The sequence below is a fragment of the Poecilia mexicana genome, unplaced genomic scaffold, assembly GCF_051168715.1.
Source record: "Poecilia mexicana isolate PSO_F unplaced genomic scaffold, ASM5116871v1 scaffold_10, whole genome shotgun sequence".
Taxonomy (NCBI): Eukaryota; Metazoa; Chordata; class Actinopteri; order Cyprinodontiformes; family Poeciliidae; genus Poecilia; species Poecilia mexicana.
In genome coordinates, this window is record NW_028263379.1 from 21,708,764 (window position 1) to 21,728,757 (window position 19,994).

The 19,994-nt window shown below is 41.5% G+C and overlaps 1 protein-coding gene across 3 annotated transcripts; it reads left to right on the plus strand.

Annotated features, from left to right (window-relative positions):
* The first annotated feature begins 133 nt into the window (after positions 1 to 133).
* Positions 134 to 19,174, plus strand: ctbp1l (C-terminal binding protein 1-like). Of its 3 annotated transcripts, none has more exons than XM_088009645.1 (11): positions 134 to 192; positions 4,854 to 4,899; positions 6,912 to 7,056; positions 11,316 to 11,470; positions 11,587 to 11,731; positions 11,833 to 12,039; positions 12,144 to 12,358; positions 13,659 to 13,789; positions 13,889 to 14,016; positions 15,060 to 15,177; positions 15,262 to 18,561. In XM_088009645.1, exons 3-11 carry the CDS (start codon positions 6,996 to 6,998, stop codon positions 15,449 to 15,451), a joined length of 1,350 nt encoding a protein of 449 aa, XP_087865771.1. In that variant the 5' UTR covers positions 134 to 192; positions 4,854 to 4,899; positions 6,912 to 6,995; the 3' UTR covers positions 15,452 to 18,561. The 3 variants fall into 3 exon arrangements, with proteins under 3 accessions (XP_087865771.1, XP_014869091.1, XP_014869092.1); XM_015013605.2 differs by lacking the exon at positions 134 to 192 and adding an exon at positions 2,849 to 3,031; XM_015013606.2 differs by lacking the exons at positions 134 to 192; positions 4,854 to 4,899; positions 6,912 to 7,056 and adding an exon at positions 7,092 to 8,005 and having other exon boundaries at positions 15,262 to 19,174.
* The last annotated feature ends 820 nt before the right edge of the window (positions 19,175 to 19,994 follow it).

Here is a 19,994-nt window from a genome sequence, read left to right on the forward strand (position 1 = left end):
AGATGTGTCCCTTCCTTGTCCTACGTGCTTGAATTAAAAGGGGAAAAACCGCCTCACTACTAGTGTGCATCAGTGTGGCCCTACAGAGCTCTGCTGATGAGCTAAAATTGGATCCAGGTGTGCTGAAGCAGAAAGACTTCTAAAAGTTGCAGGAGAATGGCCCTTGACGAGTGGGGTTTGGGACCACCGCGGGTAAGTTTTCAGATGCATGAGTGAAAACGTGTTGCTTGTTTAAGTTAATTGAAACAGGATATTTACCTCAGTGGATAAAAAGGCCATGTTATCGACTGAGACCCTTATGGATTGATAAGATTCTTACTGAAAAAAAGTACCTGTTGCTTTTATTTAGATGAAATTTGTTATTCCTACTTCTACTACAATAGCTAAATATTAGCTTCCAAAACAGCTGAACTTGAGCATATTGTAAAAAGGGAAATGTATGGTGTGTGGACGACCAAAGCAGTGTCATTTTGCTCTCCATAAAGAAAAAGAAAACTTCGGTCACTTCAGAAATTTCTATTGCATCCTCCATAAAGGACTTTTAAGCACAAGAATGGCACGGCAGAAAGACTTGAACGGTTTGGAAACCATAGCTTATAAAGTCCTTGGTACACTTTGATGCAGCTAACAAGCTATGCCAAGCATAAATACAGATAAGCATCAAGCAGGTTCAGTTTGTAGAGATGAGATTTAAAAAGATTTATTTTACAATCACAGCAATATGAAATTACGGAGGCAGTTTTTTTTTTTTTTAGGAATGTAGCAATGCGCAAACCTTTTATTTCTGTGCCCAAGAATAAGAGATTTAATGACTCATATTTGTCTCAATCCACAGTTGTCTTGATGCCAGAAAAGCATGAAAAAGAAAAAAAACTCTTCACAGATGGATACATATTAAATTTTTTATTAAGGCAATGTTTTGCTATGGCAACAAAACATTGGCTTCCAAAATCTAAATTAAGTTAATTTCAATGACAAAAATATGTCAAAATGAATAACATTTTTAGTTGTTAGAGAAATTAAATCTATTGTTTATACTACAGTAGCTTTTTGCAGTAAAGAAGAGGTGGGATACCCTGGACAGGCACACAAAGACCAAAAGGATACACGACCACTCATGCGCACATTCATATCTACAGGCAATTTGGGGTGCGTTCACACTGCTGCCTGAAGTGACCCAATTCCGATTTTTTTTTTTTTTTTTTTTTTTTTTTTTTTTTTTTTTTTTTGGCGTAATGTGACCTGTGTCTGAACAAAAAAAAATGACAGTCTGAACAGCACAGGTCGGATTTTTTTTCTTCGAATGTGACCCATATCATATCCGTTTCAAATGCGACCTAATGTTCAGGTCGCAGTCATCCAAACTGAACGTCACTGATTCTCAACAAATCTCACTATCTGCGTCCTGATATGCACAAGCGGGAGCTCTTCTTCTTCTTTTTATGGCGGTTGGCAGAACACTGAGAACGCTGACGCTATTGCGCCCTCTACTGCGCATGCGGGACACTTTCAGGTCGTTAGCCCGTTCACACTGCAGAACGCATACAGGTCGCATTTACTGGCAGTGTGAACGGCCCCGGCAAAAAAATCGGAATTGCCAAAAAATTGGAATTGGATCACTTCACGCTGCAGTGTGAACGCACCCTTAGAGACCAACCAACCTGACAGTCATGTTTTTGGACCGTGAGAGGAAGATGGAGTGCAGGGAGACAACTAAAGCTCTTAGGCCAGAAATTAGGCCAAAAGCTTTCTTTCTGCAATGCAGTAGAGCACAACTGTGCTGAAACTTTTTCACTGATCAGCTCTAAGAGATGAAATGCAATTACATTCCAGTTTAGTTGGTAAATTGCCCAGTGAGCCTTGTGATATATTACATGTCACCTTCAATAGCCTAATTTAATTTTTTTTTTTTTTTTTTTTTTTTTTTTTTTTTTACAAAATACAGTAGAGGGCACAATGGTCCAACTCTCCATATTGTCAGTAACAGAAGAGCTCAGATCATTTCTATAAAACAGAATGCAGTGACAGCATCTCAACAGGCTGCGTCAGCCTCTCCAAATGCTACACAAGCAAGTTTATGATTACGAGACTAAATAAAAATCCAAGAGTCAAAACTCATTTGTTCAGTTTAAATCCCCAATATCATTAAGCTTAATGATAAATATGCGTAATCATTTCATCTTTGCTATGCAGCAGCAACATGCTAAATGTAGAATAATATATATTTCATATATCAATTTCTTGATAAATTGATATAGGTCAAACATCCCTGATGAATTTTGAAAGTTTGTGGATTTTAGTTTTGGAACTGAAGATAAAAGCTGCTTTCACATTTCAATGAAGACTGATGTTCAACGTTTATACACTATACATATAACTTAGATGGTTAGCTTTTTTTTTTTTTTGCTTTTTTTACTTTCGAAAAGAACATTCTCATACATTTGTTTCAAATAGATAGTGAAAATTATAACTACCTACCTCTAGATTTACATAAAATGTACTCTAAAACTGGACAAAAACTAAAAATACTGCAACAAAAATGAATGCCATGATGTGCAAAAATTAAAAATGGGGACAAAGTATACTTTTTAAAAATTGCAGTCAGTAATTTATTATGAAAAGAACTCATGTATTATGCAAAAAAAACTTGCACTTTTTTCTGTATTTATTTATTTATTTATTTATTATTTTGCATATTTTAGATACTGTAGAAGTCGCCCTCTTTTGTGGAAAAAGTGTAGACATGTTTCCGTTAATAGTTGTAAATTCACTGAAACATGTTAAAAGGCCTATTAAATACACCAAAGCAGTCTTTGCTAACTTGCCTTGCATATATATTTTTTGTCGCTCCGCCGTGGAAGGTGAGGGCGCTCCTTCTAGCAGACGGCCGCTTTTTTTAAAAAAACAGACAGTCTGACCCCCTCATCAACAAGCCACTTCCTCTTTTGTCTAATTTCATGGCGATCGGGAGAGAGGGAACACCACCGACGGACGCACACTGTCTCGGCACTCCTGAAAGAGTTTATCTGGGGTAAATAACTGCCATTTTTCACACAACTCGCGTGTTTGCGGCAAAGTACGATAAGTTGTATTCGCTTTCGTGGGGGTTTGAATCTCCTTGCAAATGGAAGGATTTGCTCAGCTTCTGGGTCACACATTTCACATTGTAGCGCCACTCGCTGATAACAAATCGGACGAAATGGGCTCCCCCTCCGCCTGCATCTCTCCCACAGACCCAGCCACACCACACTTAACGGCGATGGCTAGCTAACGCTAGCAGCACTTAAACGCCCCACATATGTCGTCACAAAAAATACTTACATTTATTAACTTGGTGGCAGCAATATGACATGGATTACTTAATTTGTTCAGTACTTTAGAAAGTTTTTTGGCTCTTTGAGAATGTTAGCCACTTGTAGTACTGGAGTGTTTGTGTTTGGGTTAGCGGGCAGCTAGCTCCCGTGCTATGTATTGAGTTAACTTGGATAGCGACTCAGAAGTTTGTATTTGGCGAACAAGCTACAATGGGCACACTGGGGTAAAAGTATATCCACACATAACTTTTAGAAATTGTAAAATAACTTGAACTATAACGAAATGTGTATCTCTACCATTCATTAGATTTACCCCGCTGATTGAAAGAGGAGAAACAAGCTAACTAGCTTCGTCAGCTAACGACTTGGTTAACGGTACCTTATCAGCAGGAATTTTAGCAGAAGTCATGCACAAACTTATCCGCCCATTATCACTATCTCCTATTTAATCTAAATTTCGGTTAGAGCCAGAGTACACATCTGCTTCCACTTTAAATAAAGTTGCACTAAGTTAGTAGAAAGTTTATTCAGGTTTTAACAGTAAAGAACAGGAGGCCAAAAACACTTAAGCGAATATTGGCGAAAAAATTGCTACTTAATCACACCATCTTGATCATGAGATTACAAAGAAGTTTACTTCATTGAGGAAAAAAGTAAAAAGACAGCACTATGTGTGTGTGATCCAATTGTTCATATAAAAAGTTACTTTCATTGTGAAATGACCATATATTCTAATCCTCTTATTTTATTTAAAATCAAGCGAAGGTGATGGACATATGCTTTAATGCACAAATTGAGAAAATCTTATTTGTTAATTTTCTGTTGCAATTGGTACCGCCATCATATCAAAGAATCTCCAGGACAGTTTGCTCTCTCTTTTTTTTTTTTTTTTTTTTTTTTAAGATTATGTTCTCCTTCTGAGGAGAACATAATCTGAATCTGTAGATAAGACCAGAAAGAGAACAGGAAATTATCTGCGGGGAAAGCTTGATTGACAATTTTGCATGCACAATTTTGTATTTACAGTATAACTCTACTTGGCTAAGAATAAATGACTCACCTGAGCGATTCATTTTATTTTTGGAAACAAAAGCACACTGTGTAATAGTGCTGTTCAAATGTGTGAAGCCATTTTAATGTTACTCAGAAATACAATCTTTAACATGCTCGGTCATAATGAATTTGATGGAGATTTTAATATTTCTTTTGTTGTATTATTGCTTTATTTTGGCAATGTTTAAATCATGTATTGCTGCATTTTGCATTTGGGGGGGAAAATACTTCTGCAATAAAGTTCAGTTGCATAACGCATAGTGTGAAACATGACCAAAAAGAAAACCCTCACTTAGAATAAACTCCTAAGCTCAATTGTAGCACGCTAACCTGAAGTGTGAAAACCTGCTCGGTAAAACGAAAATAAATATAATTCAAATGCTGAAGTTTTGTCAGAATTTCTTGCCGTAATAAGTTGCCCGCAGAGACGCTAACTGCATGGTATTTGTTAGATCTAATGTTTGTTTATCTTTGCCCTGTTTACAGTTTAAACTAAGTTGTCAACCTTTCTGGCACACAAGACATTTTCCAGGTGAGTTCTTTTTTTTTTTTTTCTTGATCATGTTTTTTTTTTGACTCTTTTACATATTTTTATATCTGTTTGTTTACTTGGATCTCATGGTCAACTTCAGTTCATGACTGAACCTTAAATGTTTATTATCTTTGTTTTATTTTTTTATGCCACATAAGTCTAAGCAAGGCGGCGTATTGTTGACTAAAATGATGCACAAGGAAGGTGTGATTGATTCGGTAAAAAAAAAAAAATCTCCTGACTTCAGCTTGTTTACAGAATTCCCATTAACAACAAATACCATCCAAAAGCTCTCTGCAAGACAATCTGCTCTGGCGTACAATTATAATTGCGTCGAAATCTAATTTACTCCAAATTTGATTCATGTCGGCCCAAGTTATCCCAATCCAATCTGATTTCCAGAGGAATCCAACAACGTTTCATTCAAATAATCAGCAGTGATATCAAACACCCCTTTTCTGCTACTTTTAGGTTCACTGCCGAAGCCCATTTCAGCACCAACCTTTCCAATAAGGCGGCAGCAAAAACTTTACACCCATGTGAGAGGATTTTTTTTTTCTTTTTTCCTCCGTTTGAAGGCCAAACTTGTTACTGAGAGCACAATTTAACGTTGGCAGGTTAGAGACCATTATTACTCCACCTTCTTAACAAGCTCAAACATGCAACAAAAAAAGAAGATTCTGTCAACTGATTTCCACCTTTCACGGGGCTGCTTCCCACAATTCAGCAGTGATTTTTATTTAAATACATTTCTACCGATCTGTAGCTGATTTGTATGTACAAGTATACAGAAAACTATGTACTAGTGAGATCTAATACTTTGGTATTATGTCTCTGTGTCGGTTTATGCTGTCACTCTTTTGTACTGTTGAGGATCTGAACGTAGCTGTGCCAAACAATTAGCTTTATAGGATTCCTATGGAGTCTTGTGAAGTCTAGATGAAACGTTGATATTTAATCATTTATCAAGCTTTGATGCAGGGTCTACTGACTTTATTCCCTATCCCTTTACCTACTTTTTTTTCAGGATTAGTTGATATTTTTATTACTTTAACCAGTTTTATATTTAAATGAGATCCTTCATCTTTAATTTTCCACAATCCAGCTTTGGTTTCATCCCGCTCATTTATCATTTTGGTTTCTGACCGAATTCATCTACAAATACACTCATCACAAAACCTAGCAGATTTTCTTTGGCTTCTTTTGACCCCCATCTACAAAGAGCTGGTTTTCAGCGAAACCGGAGCATTTTTCTTGCTATCCAGCCGCTCGTTTGCACGTCTCTAGCAATCGGAGTCTTCAACAATGAAACTTTTTGAAGCCGGGTCTGAGAGCGTAACTTTTGGGAATACCCCCTGCGGAGGTGTGAAGTACTCTGCTGGTGTGAAAGCACATTCACAGAAAGCACGGCTGCAGGACGAGGTGGAGGTTAAGAGTCGAAGCGCATGCGCGTTTCGACGGCATGTTAAAATATCGCCTTTGCATGACAACTACAGTGGATTCGAGGCGTCTTGGCGGTCTAGACTAAACAGCGACACCGTTTAAATGTGGAACGTTTCCGCAATCAAATATATCAGCAATTTCTAGTCAGCTGTCTCATGTAAACATTGCCTTAGACTCTTCAGGATCAGAGTTTTATATTGGACCTGTGGCTGTTAAACTGGGTCTTGTTAAGATGCCAAGCAAAATATGTCAACAAAGCAGTAAAACTGCCCTTCACCTCTCTGCCAAATTGAAAGTGAATGTCAGAGTTGGTTCATGAGCTGGTCAATTGGAGGTAAATATTTTGTCATAAAACATCTAGGATGTGTTAAAGACTGCTGGGGGAAAAATGGCCTGATGTCCAACAAACGACCACTGCTCCAGGAGATGATCACTCATCCTACGTCTGAAAAACTCATAGGCATAAATTACATTCCTGTCAACTTGTCACATGTTTAATGCTCAAAGTTTCTTAGCCAGTGAGCTCTCCTTGTGTCTTTACCAACTGGATTATCTGTGTGTACCTGCAGGTGATACTAGGCGGACGTCACTAAAGAGCCTCCTCCAGCTCCCAGACTTGTTCTTCGCTGTCCCAGGTTAAGACTCCTTGGTCTATGGCTCTGATGGACAAAACCAAACACGTCAAGCGGCAGAGACTGGACCGCATCTGTGAAGGTAAGAGTGTAGACCGGCAGGAGGGTTTATGAAGAAGATTAGATCTTAGAATTATTTGTATCTGCAATTGTTCTTAAACCACAACACTTGTTCATCATGTGAAGCACTTTGTGTTGCTGTAATGAGGTTTACAAATAATCTTGACTTAACCATGCTAGCCTAGTGCTGCATCACTTGTAAAATTAGCTGGCCCAAACTAAGTGAGGATTTTACTTTTAACTTTAAAAATAGTTTTTAAAGTATTTTTTATTTTTTTTTTACATTCCTTAATTTTTTTTTTCAAAGTTTTCTTTTATGTTTTGAATGTTGACTGTTCAGAATGACTTGTTTGCTTTAGGTTTATGCGATAAAATTGATTGATGGGTGCGGTGCTCCCAACCTAATGTCGTAACCTTTATTAGTTTCCTTTTGTGTGGCGTTTGTAACGAAGTGTTTGTCTTAAGTCGCTGTGCAAGAAGTGCGCTCCGTTTCATTGTGAAGGTGACAGTAATTCAACTTTCCGTTTCCAGAACGTGCACTCAGGGACGGCGAGGTGCATCCATCTGTGATTGTTATTGTTTTAAGCTGTTGTATAACGGTGATGCGAATCAGACATAGCTGTGCACAAAACTGAAGGAAGCCCTCTGGGAGAGTCTCTAGAGACCTGTGAAACGGAGAGGACAAGGTGAAGGGTTGCGGCCCAGGCTACTGGGAAACGGGCCAGCTGTCTCTTTAAAAAATGACAACAGCCCAAACCGCCCCAGGCCTCGGCTTCAGCTATGCTAATGAGGTTAGTGCTGGTTGGCCGAGTCTGTATGGGGCCGCCTGTGATTGGAGGCTGGCCGTGGGGGAGGGGCTGGGCGTGGATGACAGCTGGGATCCAGTCAGCCTAGAGCAGGCTGGCAGGAGAGAGGGAGGAAAAATAAGAACCGTAGAGAGGAAGACAGGCTGACAGACTTCACAATGCAAGGTTAGGCCCACTGCCCATGTGTTTTCTGTTTTTTACGTGCGTTTTCGATTTAAATTTTTTTTTTTTTTTTTTTTTTTTTTTTAGATTTGTGAGTGTGTGTCGGTGGGGGACGAGAGAGGCATGTATGGTTTGGGTGTGGCGCAGAAACGTGTGCGTGTTCTGTTTCTCTTTCACGCTCAGTGTGGGTTGGTGCTGTCGCAGCCGTTGAAGGAACTGAATAAGCGTGTGTCTAGCAGCGTCTGGGTGGAGTACTGCTGCTTGCTGCATTATCATCGTCTGCTGCCCCTCCCCCCCTCCTCTTACTCTAAATACGACCAGGAGGAGGGAGTGGAGGGAAGAAAGGCAAAGAGAGGGAGAATGAATGAATCACTGAATGAATTGTATTGTGTGTCTGGCCATGCTTGTTCTTCGTAGGCCTTGGGTATGCCAGTGTCCTTTACTCAAATTACTTTCCCTGCAGTCTCAACTTGGTTGTATATTTTTTTTCTGAGGAGCTCTTTGTGATGGAGCACTTTAAGTTTTTCTGCGTGGCAATTGTCCCTTTGTGTGTTATGCAGTTGGCATGGTAGCGTTTTTGAGCCATCTGCAGTTAATGTGAATCACACTGCCTAATACAGTCCACTAGTATGCACGTCCAGTGACTGTATCGGACATGCAGGCCTGTATTTTTCTCCTTCCTTTTTATTCTTGCGTGAACTTAATTTACTGGAAAGGCTTATTGTATGGAGAAACAGACTCTCCCCCTGTTCCGTTATTTTCAAAACCAGATTTTGATTAATTCTTCCACAAAATTAGCAATTTTCTAATCAATTATTTTCGGTTATTTCAAGAAAACGCAGTGCTTTAACTTTCAGGGACTGACTAGCTTAATATTTCCATTTCAGACTGTGATCTCAATAAAACAAGCTTAAGATCTTTTAACACAACATGTCATAGCAAATCTTAGTAGCTCGATCTTTTTCAGGATCCTGAAACTGTTACGACTAAATCAGTTTACTGACATAGCACTTGAAACTTGCAACTGTAATTTAATTTGATGTTAACGTCATAAAAAAATGAAGCTGCTATAATGAATTTTAAGACTTAATATAACATAATAAAATATTAAATTCAGTGTTTAGTTTATAATGAAGTCATCACAGCAACACGAGTTTGAGATCTTTAAAATTTATATTTAGCTCAAAATCTTTAAAGTCACAACATGTCTTGAAATCTCATAATCTTGATCCAGTTGATGATGACTTCATGAAAGCGTTAAGCACGAGCCTGAGGCCTGTCTTCATATGACAATGTGATAAATTCTGCTTTTTCAAGTTGAGAGAACACGAGTCACAATAAAACAAGCTCAAGCTCTAGTGGTTATTGCAATGAGATGAACAATTAAAAACGCAAAAATAAATTGTTACGGATCACATCAGGCGTTTGTTCACGTAATCTAAAGAAGCTTCACGTGTGTCATGGTTCACGGAGATAAAATGCGGCTTGTGAACAACTTTAGAGGATTTCGTGTTGGGCTTGCGCTCATCCTAAATGCCACTTTGTCCTTCGCTTGTTCCTGGATTCCAGCGCGGCCTGAAAGCTGAGGCTGAGGTGTTTAAAAATCCGAGCCTGGGAAAGTCTGGAGTCCCTGAAATGGAAAATGTGCAGAAACCCTGAATACTTGATTTCCAGCCTCAGCTACCAGCTCCCGTTCCTCCCCAGCAGTCTCGCCACCGCGTCCTGCCTTCTGTCCAAGTAAAACCGTTCCAGCAAACCGCACTCCAGCTCCAATGAAATGCACACCTCTCGCACGGCAGTGACAAGATAACAGTCACAGAAAATAATCTCATACGAAGCAGAAATGGGAAGAGGTGTAAAAAAAAAAAAAAAAAAAAAAAAAAAAGAGGAAAGAAAAAAGACAGTTTGCGATAAGTGTTTCTGCAGTGCGTTGGCAGAATTACAGCATTAATTTGTTTTGGCAGCTCTGCTTTGGTTGGCAGAATGGAGAGTGACTACGGATGAGATTTGCCACCAAGTGGTGTGTTTATACTGGGAAGAGAGGGCAAAATAACTGGAAGATGTGGCTCTTCTCGACATGAGATGTAGGTCACAACTGACCCACCCCACCCCGCCAGCCCCCACATCCCACCACTATAAACTCATGTACCCCCTTCACTACCTCCTTCCAGACATCAATCAGTTTTTCACCCCTCCCCCAGTTGTAGCACACCATCACCTCTCCTGCTACCTTCTAGGCTCTTTCGTGTGCGTCTGCCGTCACACGGTACCCCGGTCCAGTTCCTAGAAACGATACTGGATCACTTCATTGACCCGAGTCTCATCTTTCCTCTACGCAGAGGCGCTTCAACCCAGATGTTCGCTGCAAAGACGAGCAGATTCCTGGATGCGCCATTAAAGATTTGGTTACACGTAACTTCGTAACCTTAAATCACATCAACGCATACATGCAGTCATACATTTTCCTCTGTGTTGGTGTTTGGAAAAAGAGAGTCAGACGCTGTTTTTCTAAGGAGTAAAGCATTCAGCTATTTGTGCAGGGGGATTTTCTTTTTGTACATCACATTGAGCAAGCCAGACGTGGAAAATGCAGACTGACTCACTAACCTTAAGTCTGTTTAGTCATTTTGAAAAACAAGTGGTTACACGCCGTCCGGATTAATAAGGTGTTAGTATTGTTTAAAAGATGTAGACTGTATGGAAGCCTGGAAAGATTTAGTCTAGTTTTCATTCATTCATTCTTTTGTGTGTTTGGCCTCTTAAGTCTACAGCAGGGAACTCAAATCATTATTTATGTAGTATTAATAAACTTTTAGTAGGAACTTCCACGTCTTTAGAGGGTCATAAATGTTATAATCCAAAACGAATAAGTAAAATACAAGAAAACTTTATACACCGTCGTATAACTTACTGATGCATTTAATTTATTTCTAATAGTTGGTCATTTTATGACATAAATATTGAAATTAAATGTTTGTGTTAAATGCATATATGATTTAGTATTTGCTTAATTGTTTTGTAGTTCTTCAAATTATTTTAACTGTAATCAGCTGACCAATCAGATCTTGAAGGATCTGGAGTTAACGGAGAGGAACCAATCGTCTTTGCTTTAGCAGTGCAGCTTTGGACATGATGTAACAGACCACATGAAGGCCTGCTCTGCTGGGAAATGATTATTTAAATAACTTATTTGTAAATGTATTAATATTCTACTTCTGAGTCAATTTATGACAAAATGTTATCTTTTAACGTTTTGTGGATTCTGGCAGTTTTGTTTCTCCATAAAACATCCTCCTGGTTCTGATTAACTCAGGTATCCGACCCCCCATCCTGAATGGGCCGATGCACCCTCGGCCCCTGGTGGCCCTGCTGGATGGGCGCGACTGCACTGTGGAGATGCCCATCCTCAAAGACGTGGCGACCGTGGCTTTCTGCGACGCTCAGTCCACACAGGAGATACATGAGAAGGTAGAACAAGATCAGCTGCCAGCATCAGTGGTTTATGACCTGAAAACATCATGACTGCCTGAAAAATTTTACATGCTGATCATTCAGATAGTTCAATAAAAATCTGTCCTCCCCAGGTGTTAAATGAAGCTGTGGCTGCTCTGCTGTATCACACTATAACTTTATCCAGAGACGACTTGGAAAAGTTCAAAGGCCTACGGGTTATCGTCAGGATCGGCTCGGGCTTTGACAACGTTGACGTCAAAGCAGCCGCTGAGCTCGGTGAGGCGATCAGGTTTACAGAACGATGTCAAGACACGAGCTGCTTTGCGGCACAACAAGGCGAGCCTAACGTCTCCTCCTTCCCCTCCCCCGTCACACAGGCATCGCTGTCTGTAACGTGCCAGCAGCCTCGGTGGAAGAGACGGCCGACACGTCGCTATGTCTGATTCTCAACCTGTACAGGCGGGTCACCTGGATGCACCAAGCCCTGAGGGAGGGGACCCGGGCCTCCAGCGTGGAGCAGATCAGGGAGGTGGCTGGAGGCGCTGCTCGAATCCGCGGTGAAACGTTGGGCATCATCGGTTTAGGTGAGCGAACGCGGTTCCCGGGGTTAATATAAAACCAAATTAAGCATAACGACTTGAAGTTGGATCATTTGTTCCCAACCTTAACCCGGTCCTGCTGTTTTTAGGACGTGTTGGCCAGGCTGTGGCCCTGAGAGCCAAAGCGTTTGGATTTAGCGTAATCTTTTATGACCCGTACCTGCCTGACGGCGTCGAGCGCTCGCTGGGCCTCCAGCGAATGGCCACGCTGCAGGACCTGCTCATACACTCTGACTGCGTGTCCCTGCACTGCAGCCTCAACGAGCACAACCACCACCTCATCAACGACTTCACCATCAAACAGGTCAGCGGATGCAAAAAACGCTTCCTAATCATTACTGGGATGGGCTTTTTAATACTCCCATTAATTTTTAAGTGTCGCATTAATGAGATCTGATGGTAATGAAACAGTAGAGCGGGACATCCTTATTTCAACATTTAAAAGAATCAATATCAACAGATCAGATTATGAAGTCATTCTTCTTCTTCTTGGTCCTCTTCCACCGCTGTAGGCTCGTTTTTGTCTCTGCTTTGAATCCACTTCACATCCCCTGATCTTCTTCTCCTCTAATTAGGCCAAATCCCTGATGGCTTTCACCTGATTTTAACTGAAAATTCGGCGTATCAGATCAATCTAAAGAGTCACCGCCCCTAACTGTCGCATACGCCCACTAAACAGAGAGTCGCTGATGGGTGTGCAGATGGGTGGAGGATGCATGTTTTTTCAACATGGTGCATGAAATATCCACTATCAGCACCATGTGCCTCTCGATTAATATATACACGCTGCTTTGATAGCTTAATAGGCTCCTCTGGGTTTTAGGCAGGAATTTGCTGCCATAATTTTGTTTAGAATAACTTAAAAAAAAGGGCCCGATTTTTCAAGTCTAGAAAGTCCAAAACACAAGATTTTCATTCATTTTTGTCAACCACATCTTAACGTCTTTTATGCACTCGGAGCATAAAAATGAGTTCTGGCATCATAATTTATTAGATTTAGGCTTGTATGTTATTTACATAAAATGCAACCGGAAGTCATGTTTTTCAAGCCTTGAAGGAACATACAGAGCACAAATAGGTCAAAGAACATTATTGATTTAGTAAAATTATTTGCTACATGGGAAATCTGCTTTTATCAAAACAATAGAAATGTTTATTTTTTTTTCTTCAGTTCCCTTCTCTATTCTAAACCCACTTCAGTTGTTCGGTAATGATTTAAATATTGCTGTTGGATCTTCAGACAGGTTGTCGTCGTAGATTATAGAAGTGAATCTTGCACTAGATGTTTATGTATGTGTTTCTATTAAATAAAGCAGATGAATGAAAACTGTTTAGTCTCCAAGGCCCTACAGGTAAAGCAGAGTTTGTATCGTACAAACACTGCCAGTCGTGTTCATGAGCAGAAAACTAATTAACTCATCCCTGCTTGGCAGCCACTCAAACTGCAGCTGCATAATAGCTTTACAGTGAGACTCCCACAGTTTCACCTGCCGCCTCCTGTTTAGACAAAAACCTTTTTCAGGGGTTTGAGGTTTTGTCTTTTTTTCCTGCCCTTATGGCAAATTTTTGTTGCAGTCGCTTTCAATCTGTTGCTCTTCCGACAGATGCGTCAAGGAGCGTTCCTGGTCAACACGTCAAGAGGCGGGCTGGTGGACGAGAAAGCTCTGGCTCAGGCCCTGAAGGAGGGCCGGATACGTGGAGCCGCCCTGGACGTGCATGAGACAGAACCGTTCAGGTAAGGGCAGAGCGCTGCACGAAGCCCACAGCCTGAGCTGCTGCCTTACTTGTACACACGGTGTCAACGGACGTTAACAAGTTCTTACTTTTCATCAAGTTTTTCAACGGGCCCTCTGAAGGATGCCCCCAACCTGATCTGTACCCCTCACACATCCTGGTACAGCGAGCAGGCTTCAGTTGAGGCTCGTGAAGAAGCAGCCAGAGAAGTGCGCCGGGCCATCACTGGTGAGTGTACATGTTGATTAGATGGTATAAAAAACATTTAAATATTACAAAACATTTAAATGTAAAAAAAAAAAAGTATACAGTGGACCCCTGATATTCATGGCGTTTATGGATTCCTTCCAGACACACTTAGAACTGACTATTTTAATAGTCCAAACACCAAAAATGCCCTAATATGCACAATGAAAACCCTCTTAGCACCATCATAGAAGCTAACATCCACAGTCTTCCTTATTCTCCCTCTTCGGAGTTCAGCCAATCGACAGCTAGGAAAATAAATGGTGTTCCTGGACAATACTATCTGCTATTTGCAAAGCAGCAAATGGCAGATAGTATTTGCTGCTTTGCAAATAGTAGCCGGTCACGTATCGAGTTGCTGCATTTTCTTTCAGATGTTTTAGATATTCTCCACAGAAAAATGCAAAGACAGGTGAATCTGAATATTCAGCGAGGATTAGGTGGGGGTCCAGTGTTTATAAAATGGTATTGCTGAATGCTGCATTGATGACGTTTGTTCCCACTGCTTTCTATGGAGCACAATCATTAAACTCTATAAATTTTGGGATCTAACTGAGCAATTAAGGCCTCATGATGTCAGAAAGGAATTTAATTGCGATGATTATTGATTGCTTTTAACTCCCTTCACATTTTTCATCACACTGTCCTCACCAAGTCCTCTGAAATTAATATTTGATATTGTGATTTTGGTTCAGTGCAATGTGCAACTTCTCTGCTGGATATTTTATACAAAGGGATTTTTTCCTATTGCAATATTTCACATTTTGTATTTTGGTGATATAGTATGAAAATATATTCTCTTTTAAAATCTGAGAAGCCAGTTCTTACTGACCAGTGTCATTCATTTCTGAGTGAAAAACCTTTAAAAGTTTGGACCTGGAACATTTTAGAAAAAATTAAAAATGTTTGCTTTTCCCATTTTCTAAAATTCCACATTACTTTACTAATCCTCAAATGTAAATTAAATAATGGGAAAATATTTAAGTATTAAATATTTAGGAACCCTGTATGTGATGTTGCTCCAGGTCGTATCCCTGACAGCCTGAAGAACTGTGTGAATAAGGAGTATCTGATGGCCGCCTCCCAGTGGCCCACCATGGAGGCAGCTACTGTTCACCCAGAGCTTAACGGAGCCACCTACAGGTGAGAGCAGTGAATGCTGACCAGGACAACACGGGGCCCTGTTGGCAGACGGGGAAACGAGCTCTCCTCCTCCTTCTGTTCCAGATTCCCCCCTGGTCTGATCAACGTGGCAGCAGCAACGGGGGGCCTGCCAGGAGCAGGCACAGGCGTGGAGAGCCTGGTTTCAGGAACCCTGGCGCACGGCATCGCCCCCGTCACCCACCCCCCTCACGCCCCGTCCCCGGGGCAGCCCACTAAGGCTGAAGGCGACAGAGACCTCCCCTCCGACCAATAGCCCCCTCTGCCAGCTCTGGCACATTCCGTCATCTCTGGAAACCAAACCCTCGTCGTTCCCCGCCGCCCCTGTCCTCTGCCTCGCCTCGCCCCTTCAGGGTCAGACACAAAGCGACGCTCCGGTGCACGGGAAGCACCAGTCTGACCCATCCTGGATCTCCGGTCCTTCGTCTGATCAGACAACCAGCCCAGGAGTGACCCATCTACACCAATCCATCACCCCCCCACATCCCTCCATCCTCATCTCACGCACCGTCAGACACCCCTCCTCTCACCCCCCACAATGTCAGCAATAACTGTGTTCTCAAGGATTCAATTATTGGATTGGTTTTACTTCCTTAGCTGGCTGTTGTTTTAATGGAAAGTTGATCTTTTGTGGTTCTAGGTGTTGCTGTTTTGCTTTTTCCGACATGAGGCTTAGTCTGCTGCCTCCAGCAGGAACAGAACAGTCAAAGCTCCACTTTGTACATTAATGGCTGTGTTACTACTCTTCTTCTTCTGTTGTTGTTGTTTTTTATTTTTGATTTCCTGGCCCCTATCTGCTCGTATTATGACTGGGGGAAACTGCTTATTACAGTAAGGCGGTCAGAATCTAGCTACCCTCCATCCCTCAAACCTCCTTGGCATTATTAGCTTGCTCAGCAGAGGGTTTATAATGCAGTCTGTGTGGAGCTCTCTTAACTGTGAAACTCTATAGCGTTAAACCATTTAAAGAATGAAATCCCCCTTTTAAGACTTTTTTCCCCTTACTTGCTCAAAGGTTGCTAGCAAGCAGCTAGAGACAGACCCATTTGGTTTTGGTCCCCAAAAGGAAATCTAAATTGAGCCAGCAGAGGGCGCCCTCTATCTGGCCTCCCAGTAACAGATCATTGATGCTACTTTAAGTGATGCAACGTAACAAACACGGAGAAACTGACTTAAAATTTGCTAAGATTTCACCACCCTGCACATCCTCATCCTCCTCTCGTATCATGGCTCTCCCAGCACACTCGCACACACCAGTTCGCATCCACCAGTCCCTTCAGGTGTGACAGGACAGTATGGGTCAGATTCCCTGCAGGAGCAAACAGCGGCTAGCGTTCCTGCATGCTTGCATCTTCAAGACAGTGGTGTGTGTGCGTGCGCGTGTGTGTGTGTGAGTGAGGTAAGTGTTTCCTCCCTCGCTCTTGTTGTCGTTCCAAAGGAGTCGTCCCTTACAGTTAACTCTTAAAACGCTGTTGCCCTGGTGTGAAGGGAACACCTTTCTAGTACCTCATTAACAGATATTGAATGTACCGTGCATACCCTTCTATTTTTTGTTTTGTTTTCTTCTGTTTTTGTACAGATTTTCTAGATGAAATTGTAGCAGTCATGACGAAATTAAACGGAGAGAAAAATAAAGCAACAACATAAAAGCCCATTTGAAATAAATTTGAAAACTACTCAGGCGTCACTAACAGCGTGCATCTGTTTGCCTTTTTCACTCGGCTTAGCACAATTGTCAGACTTCATGCTTTTAAAAAGTGATGTAAAAATTAGCCGATGAAGTGGATTAACTTGGACTAGGACGGTGGTAGTACGTACTTGCGTTGCGTTTGACCCCCTTCTTCATCAAGCTGCTGTCTGTAGTGCATGTGAAGTCATTTTTACGGGGGAGTCAGATTCCCCCTCTACCCCCAACCCTCTCTCCCTCCCCATCGAAGTGTTTCTCCTTCTTTTCTTCGCTCGTAGTCCGTTTCCAGTGATGTACAGTTTGTCCCCCTCAGAGTCTATGAGCAACAGGTGGCTCCTCTGTCGTGTGATAAGTATATATTTTTAAATAAAAGAAAAACAAAAAACAAAAAGTAATCCCCATAGTTTGGATTATAATCTTAAAATCTCCTGTTGGTGATGATATATATTTTCCAGTCCAGCGGTGCACTGTTGTTAAAACCGTTTTTGTTTTTAAAGGATTAGCTCTCCGTGTTCGACATGTTGTACTGAAACATTTCAGAGAAAACGAGATCCCTGCCTGTTCCCCCCCCCACGCCCACCCGCTCCTCCCTCCACGGTCTTTTTCCTCTTTTCTCTCTTTAAATTTGTCGTTTCTGGCTTATATCCTGCGGGCCTTACTCGTTCTCTCCCTGTTACAGTAGCTGGTATAGAAAGTTGCCATTGGAGCCACTCACTGCCTTAATACAGTCGACCGCAGCAGGTGAAGCCAGGAGACGACAGCGGGGCCCCGGGGCCTCTGATTTGCAAAGCGCCTCACTCCCCTCCACCCTCATGGGCCTGAAATTACTGCACCGTGCATTTCCTGTTCCAGTAAAGAACCACATTTAGCCTTGTTTAAGCACGCACCGCTCGTTCCGCAGCCACACACACACACGCGCACACCCGGTGTGAGCTCTGACTTTGCATTTAGATGGATCACATTTATTCTGCTGGTTTTGGTTTAATCAAATCCAGCCAGCTCTTGTCAGTTGCAGCAGCTGATAATTAACTCTCGGGCGCGAGACCGAACCGCCGTCTTCGCCCACTGCGCTCGATAAGGTCGGTGCGGCGGACACTGACGTAGTTTCAGCGAGAGTTGGTCACTTGTCTCTCCTCTCTCTCTCTCTCAGGGTTCAAATGCACACATATCCTCCAGCAGTCGCCCTGCGTGTCCTGTCCCTCACCCCCCCAACTCCCCCACCGAGGTTTTCCTCCCTCAGACTGTTGACCCCGATCGCCTGCGTCCTCACAGACTCTCGATCCTCGTTCTGTGCACAGATCTGAACCGTTTTTTTTTGTGTGTTTTTTTAAAATTATTTTTCTTTTTCTTTTTGGCACTGACATCTAACCATCTAACCAGGAATGAATGAATGCTTGAAAGTGACTGTGTGTAATGTTGAAATTGGGAAATGTATTTTTACAACATGTGAACATTTTTTTCCCCCTCCCTCCTCCAATCACTCTCATTGTGAATTATTTTTTCTTTTCTTTCACCAGACTGCAAAAACAAAAACACCAGAAAAAAAAATCTGTAACTAGGCTCTTAAGCTTTATTTTTTGTTTTTGTTTACTTTTTTATTAGAAACAATCATGTTTGTGATGGTAACCTCCAATGGTAAACTCAACACCGTATTTTAATAAAATCCTAAAAAATTTAAACATCTTGCGCCTACGTTTTTATCTATCTAAACCCTGGTGTTTTTCTTGCTGAACCTTTAAACTCTAGAGTTTTATTCAGCTTTTTTTTTTTTTTCAAGCAGCTTCTTGCCTGATTATTAGTGGTTAGTGTGTTGCAGACTGCTTTTGTGGTCTGAGGACGTAAAGCTGTGTTTAGCAAAGTTTTGCCACAAACAAAATTGTTTACCGCAGTTTGGCAGCTCTTTATATGGAGCAACGCAGTGCCAGGACAGCCGTGCAGGCCCATGGGGCTAAAAGACGGGACGGTGGGGGGATTATGGGCTTTAAAATTGCTTCCACATGCATATAACCAGGAGACTCCTCTTAAACAGTCAGCAATGCATTGTTGGTATTCATTTAGTGATTCCCAAGGATTGTTTTATCCGTTATTGGCACCGAGGCAATTTTAGTGCCTCGCAAAACTAAAATTGCAAGGCAAGTAATTTTCTAACATTACAACCACAGACATAAAGGTATTTATTGGTATTTTCTATGATTTACCAACAATAAAGTGATGCATAATTGCAAAGTAGAAGTAAAAGGATATGTTGCATTCAATGTAATAAAAAAATAAAAACATTTCTGTGATATGGCTCATTTGAATTCAGCCCCTTTTAAATCATCCTTTCATAAAATCGAATGCAGTCAGTGGATTGGCACGCCTGTACTTACAAGACACGGCTGTTGAGCAAGAAGAGGGTAATCAGAAGCCCCATAATACCCTCAGAGGAGCTGCACAGATCAGCAGCTGAGGTGGGAAAAACTATTGAAAGGACGACTTGGTCGTAACACTGGCATTTGTGAAAGAGAAGCAGAAAGAAAACCATGTTGAGAGAGGTCTGGTTTGCAGATTGTAAAGGTCGTGGAGGGGGCACACTGGTCTGATGGGACAAAAAGTGAGATTTTTAACCTACATTTAAAATGTTTAGGGGAATAATTATGCTACCAACCATCTCTATGGTGGTCTCCACAAGTTTTTTTTGTTTTTTCCTCAGGGAAGTTGGTCCCTGTTGAGAGAGAAGCATCTAAATCTGATTTAGATTTAAGTCTGAACGAGTCCCTGGTCCGACACACCGATGGCTGATTTACCTCCCCAGCATGTAGTCATGTTCTACGGAGACCAGTTAATTCATTAGTTACACGATTCATATGTGTTGAAGCAGATATGTCCATAAGACCACATCAGGACCTCTAATGTTAAACCACTTAATTTTGGCTCTGTGGGTGGAATTGCAGATCGACCTAAAATATTAATAATATTGATATCAAGTCAGTTTTTGAATAATACCGTTCCGATCTTACTGGCATGCTGAGATCGATGCTGCAGTTTCAGATTCTCACTCGGCTCTACCTCAAAAAAGGTTTTGTTTCCATGTGTTCTCAAATTGTACGTTTTTGCTTTTCTATCGTTTCTG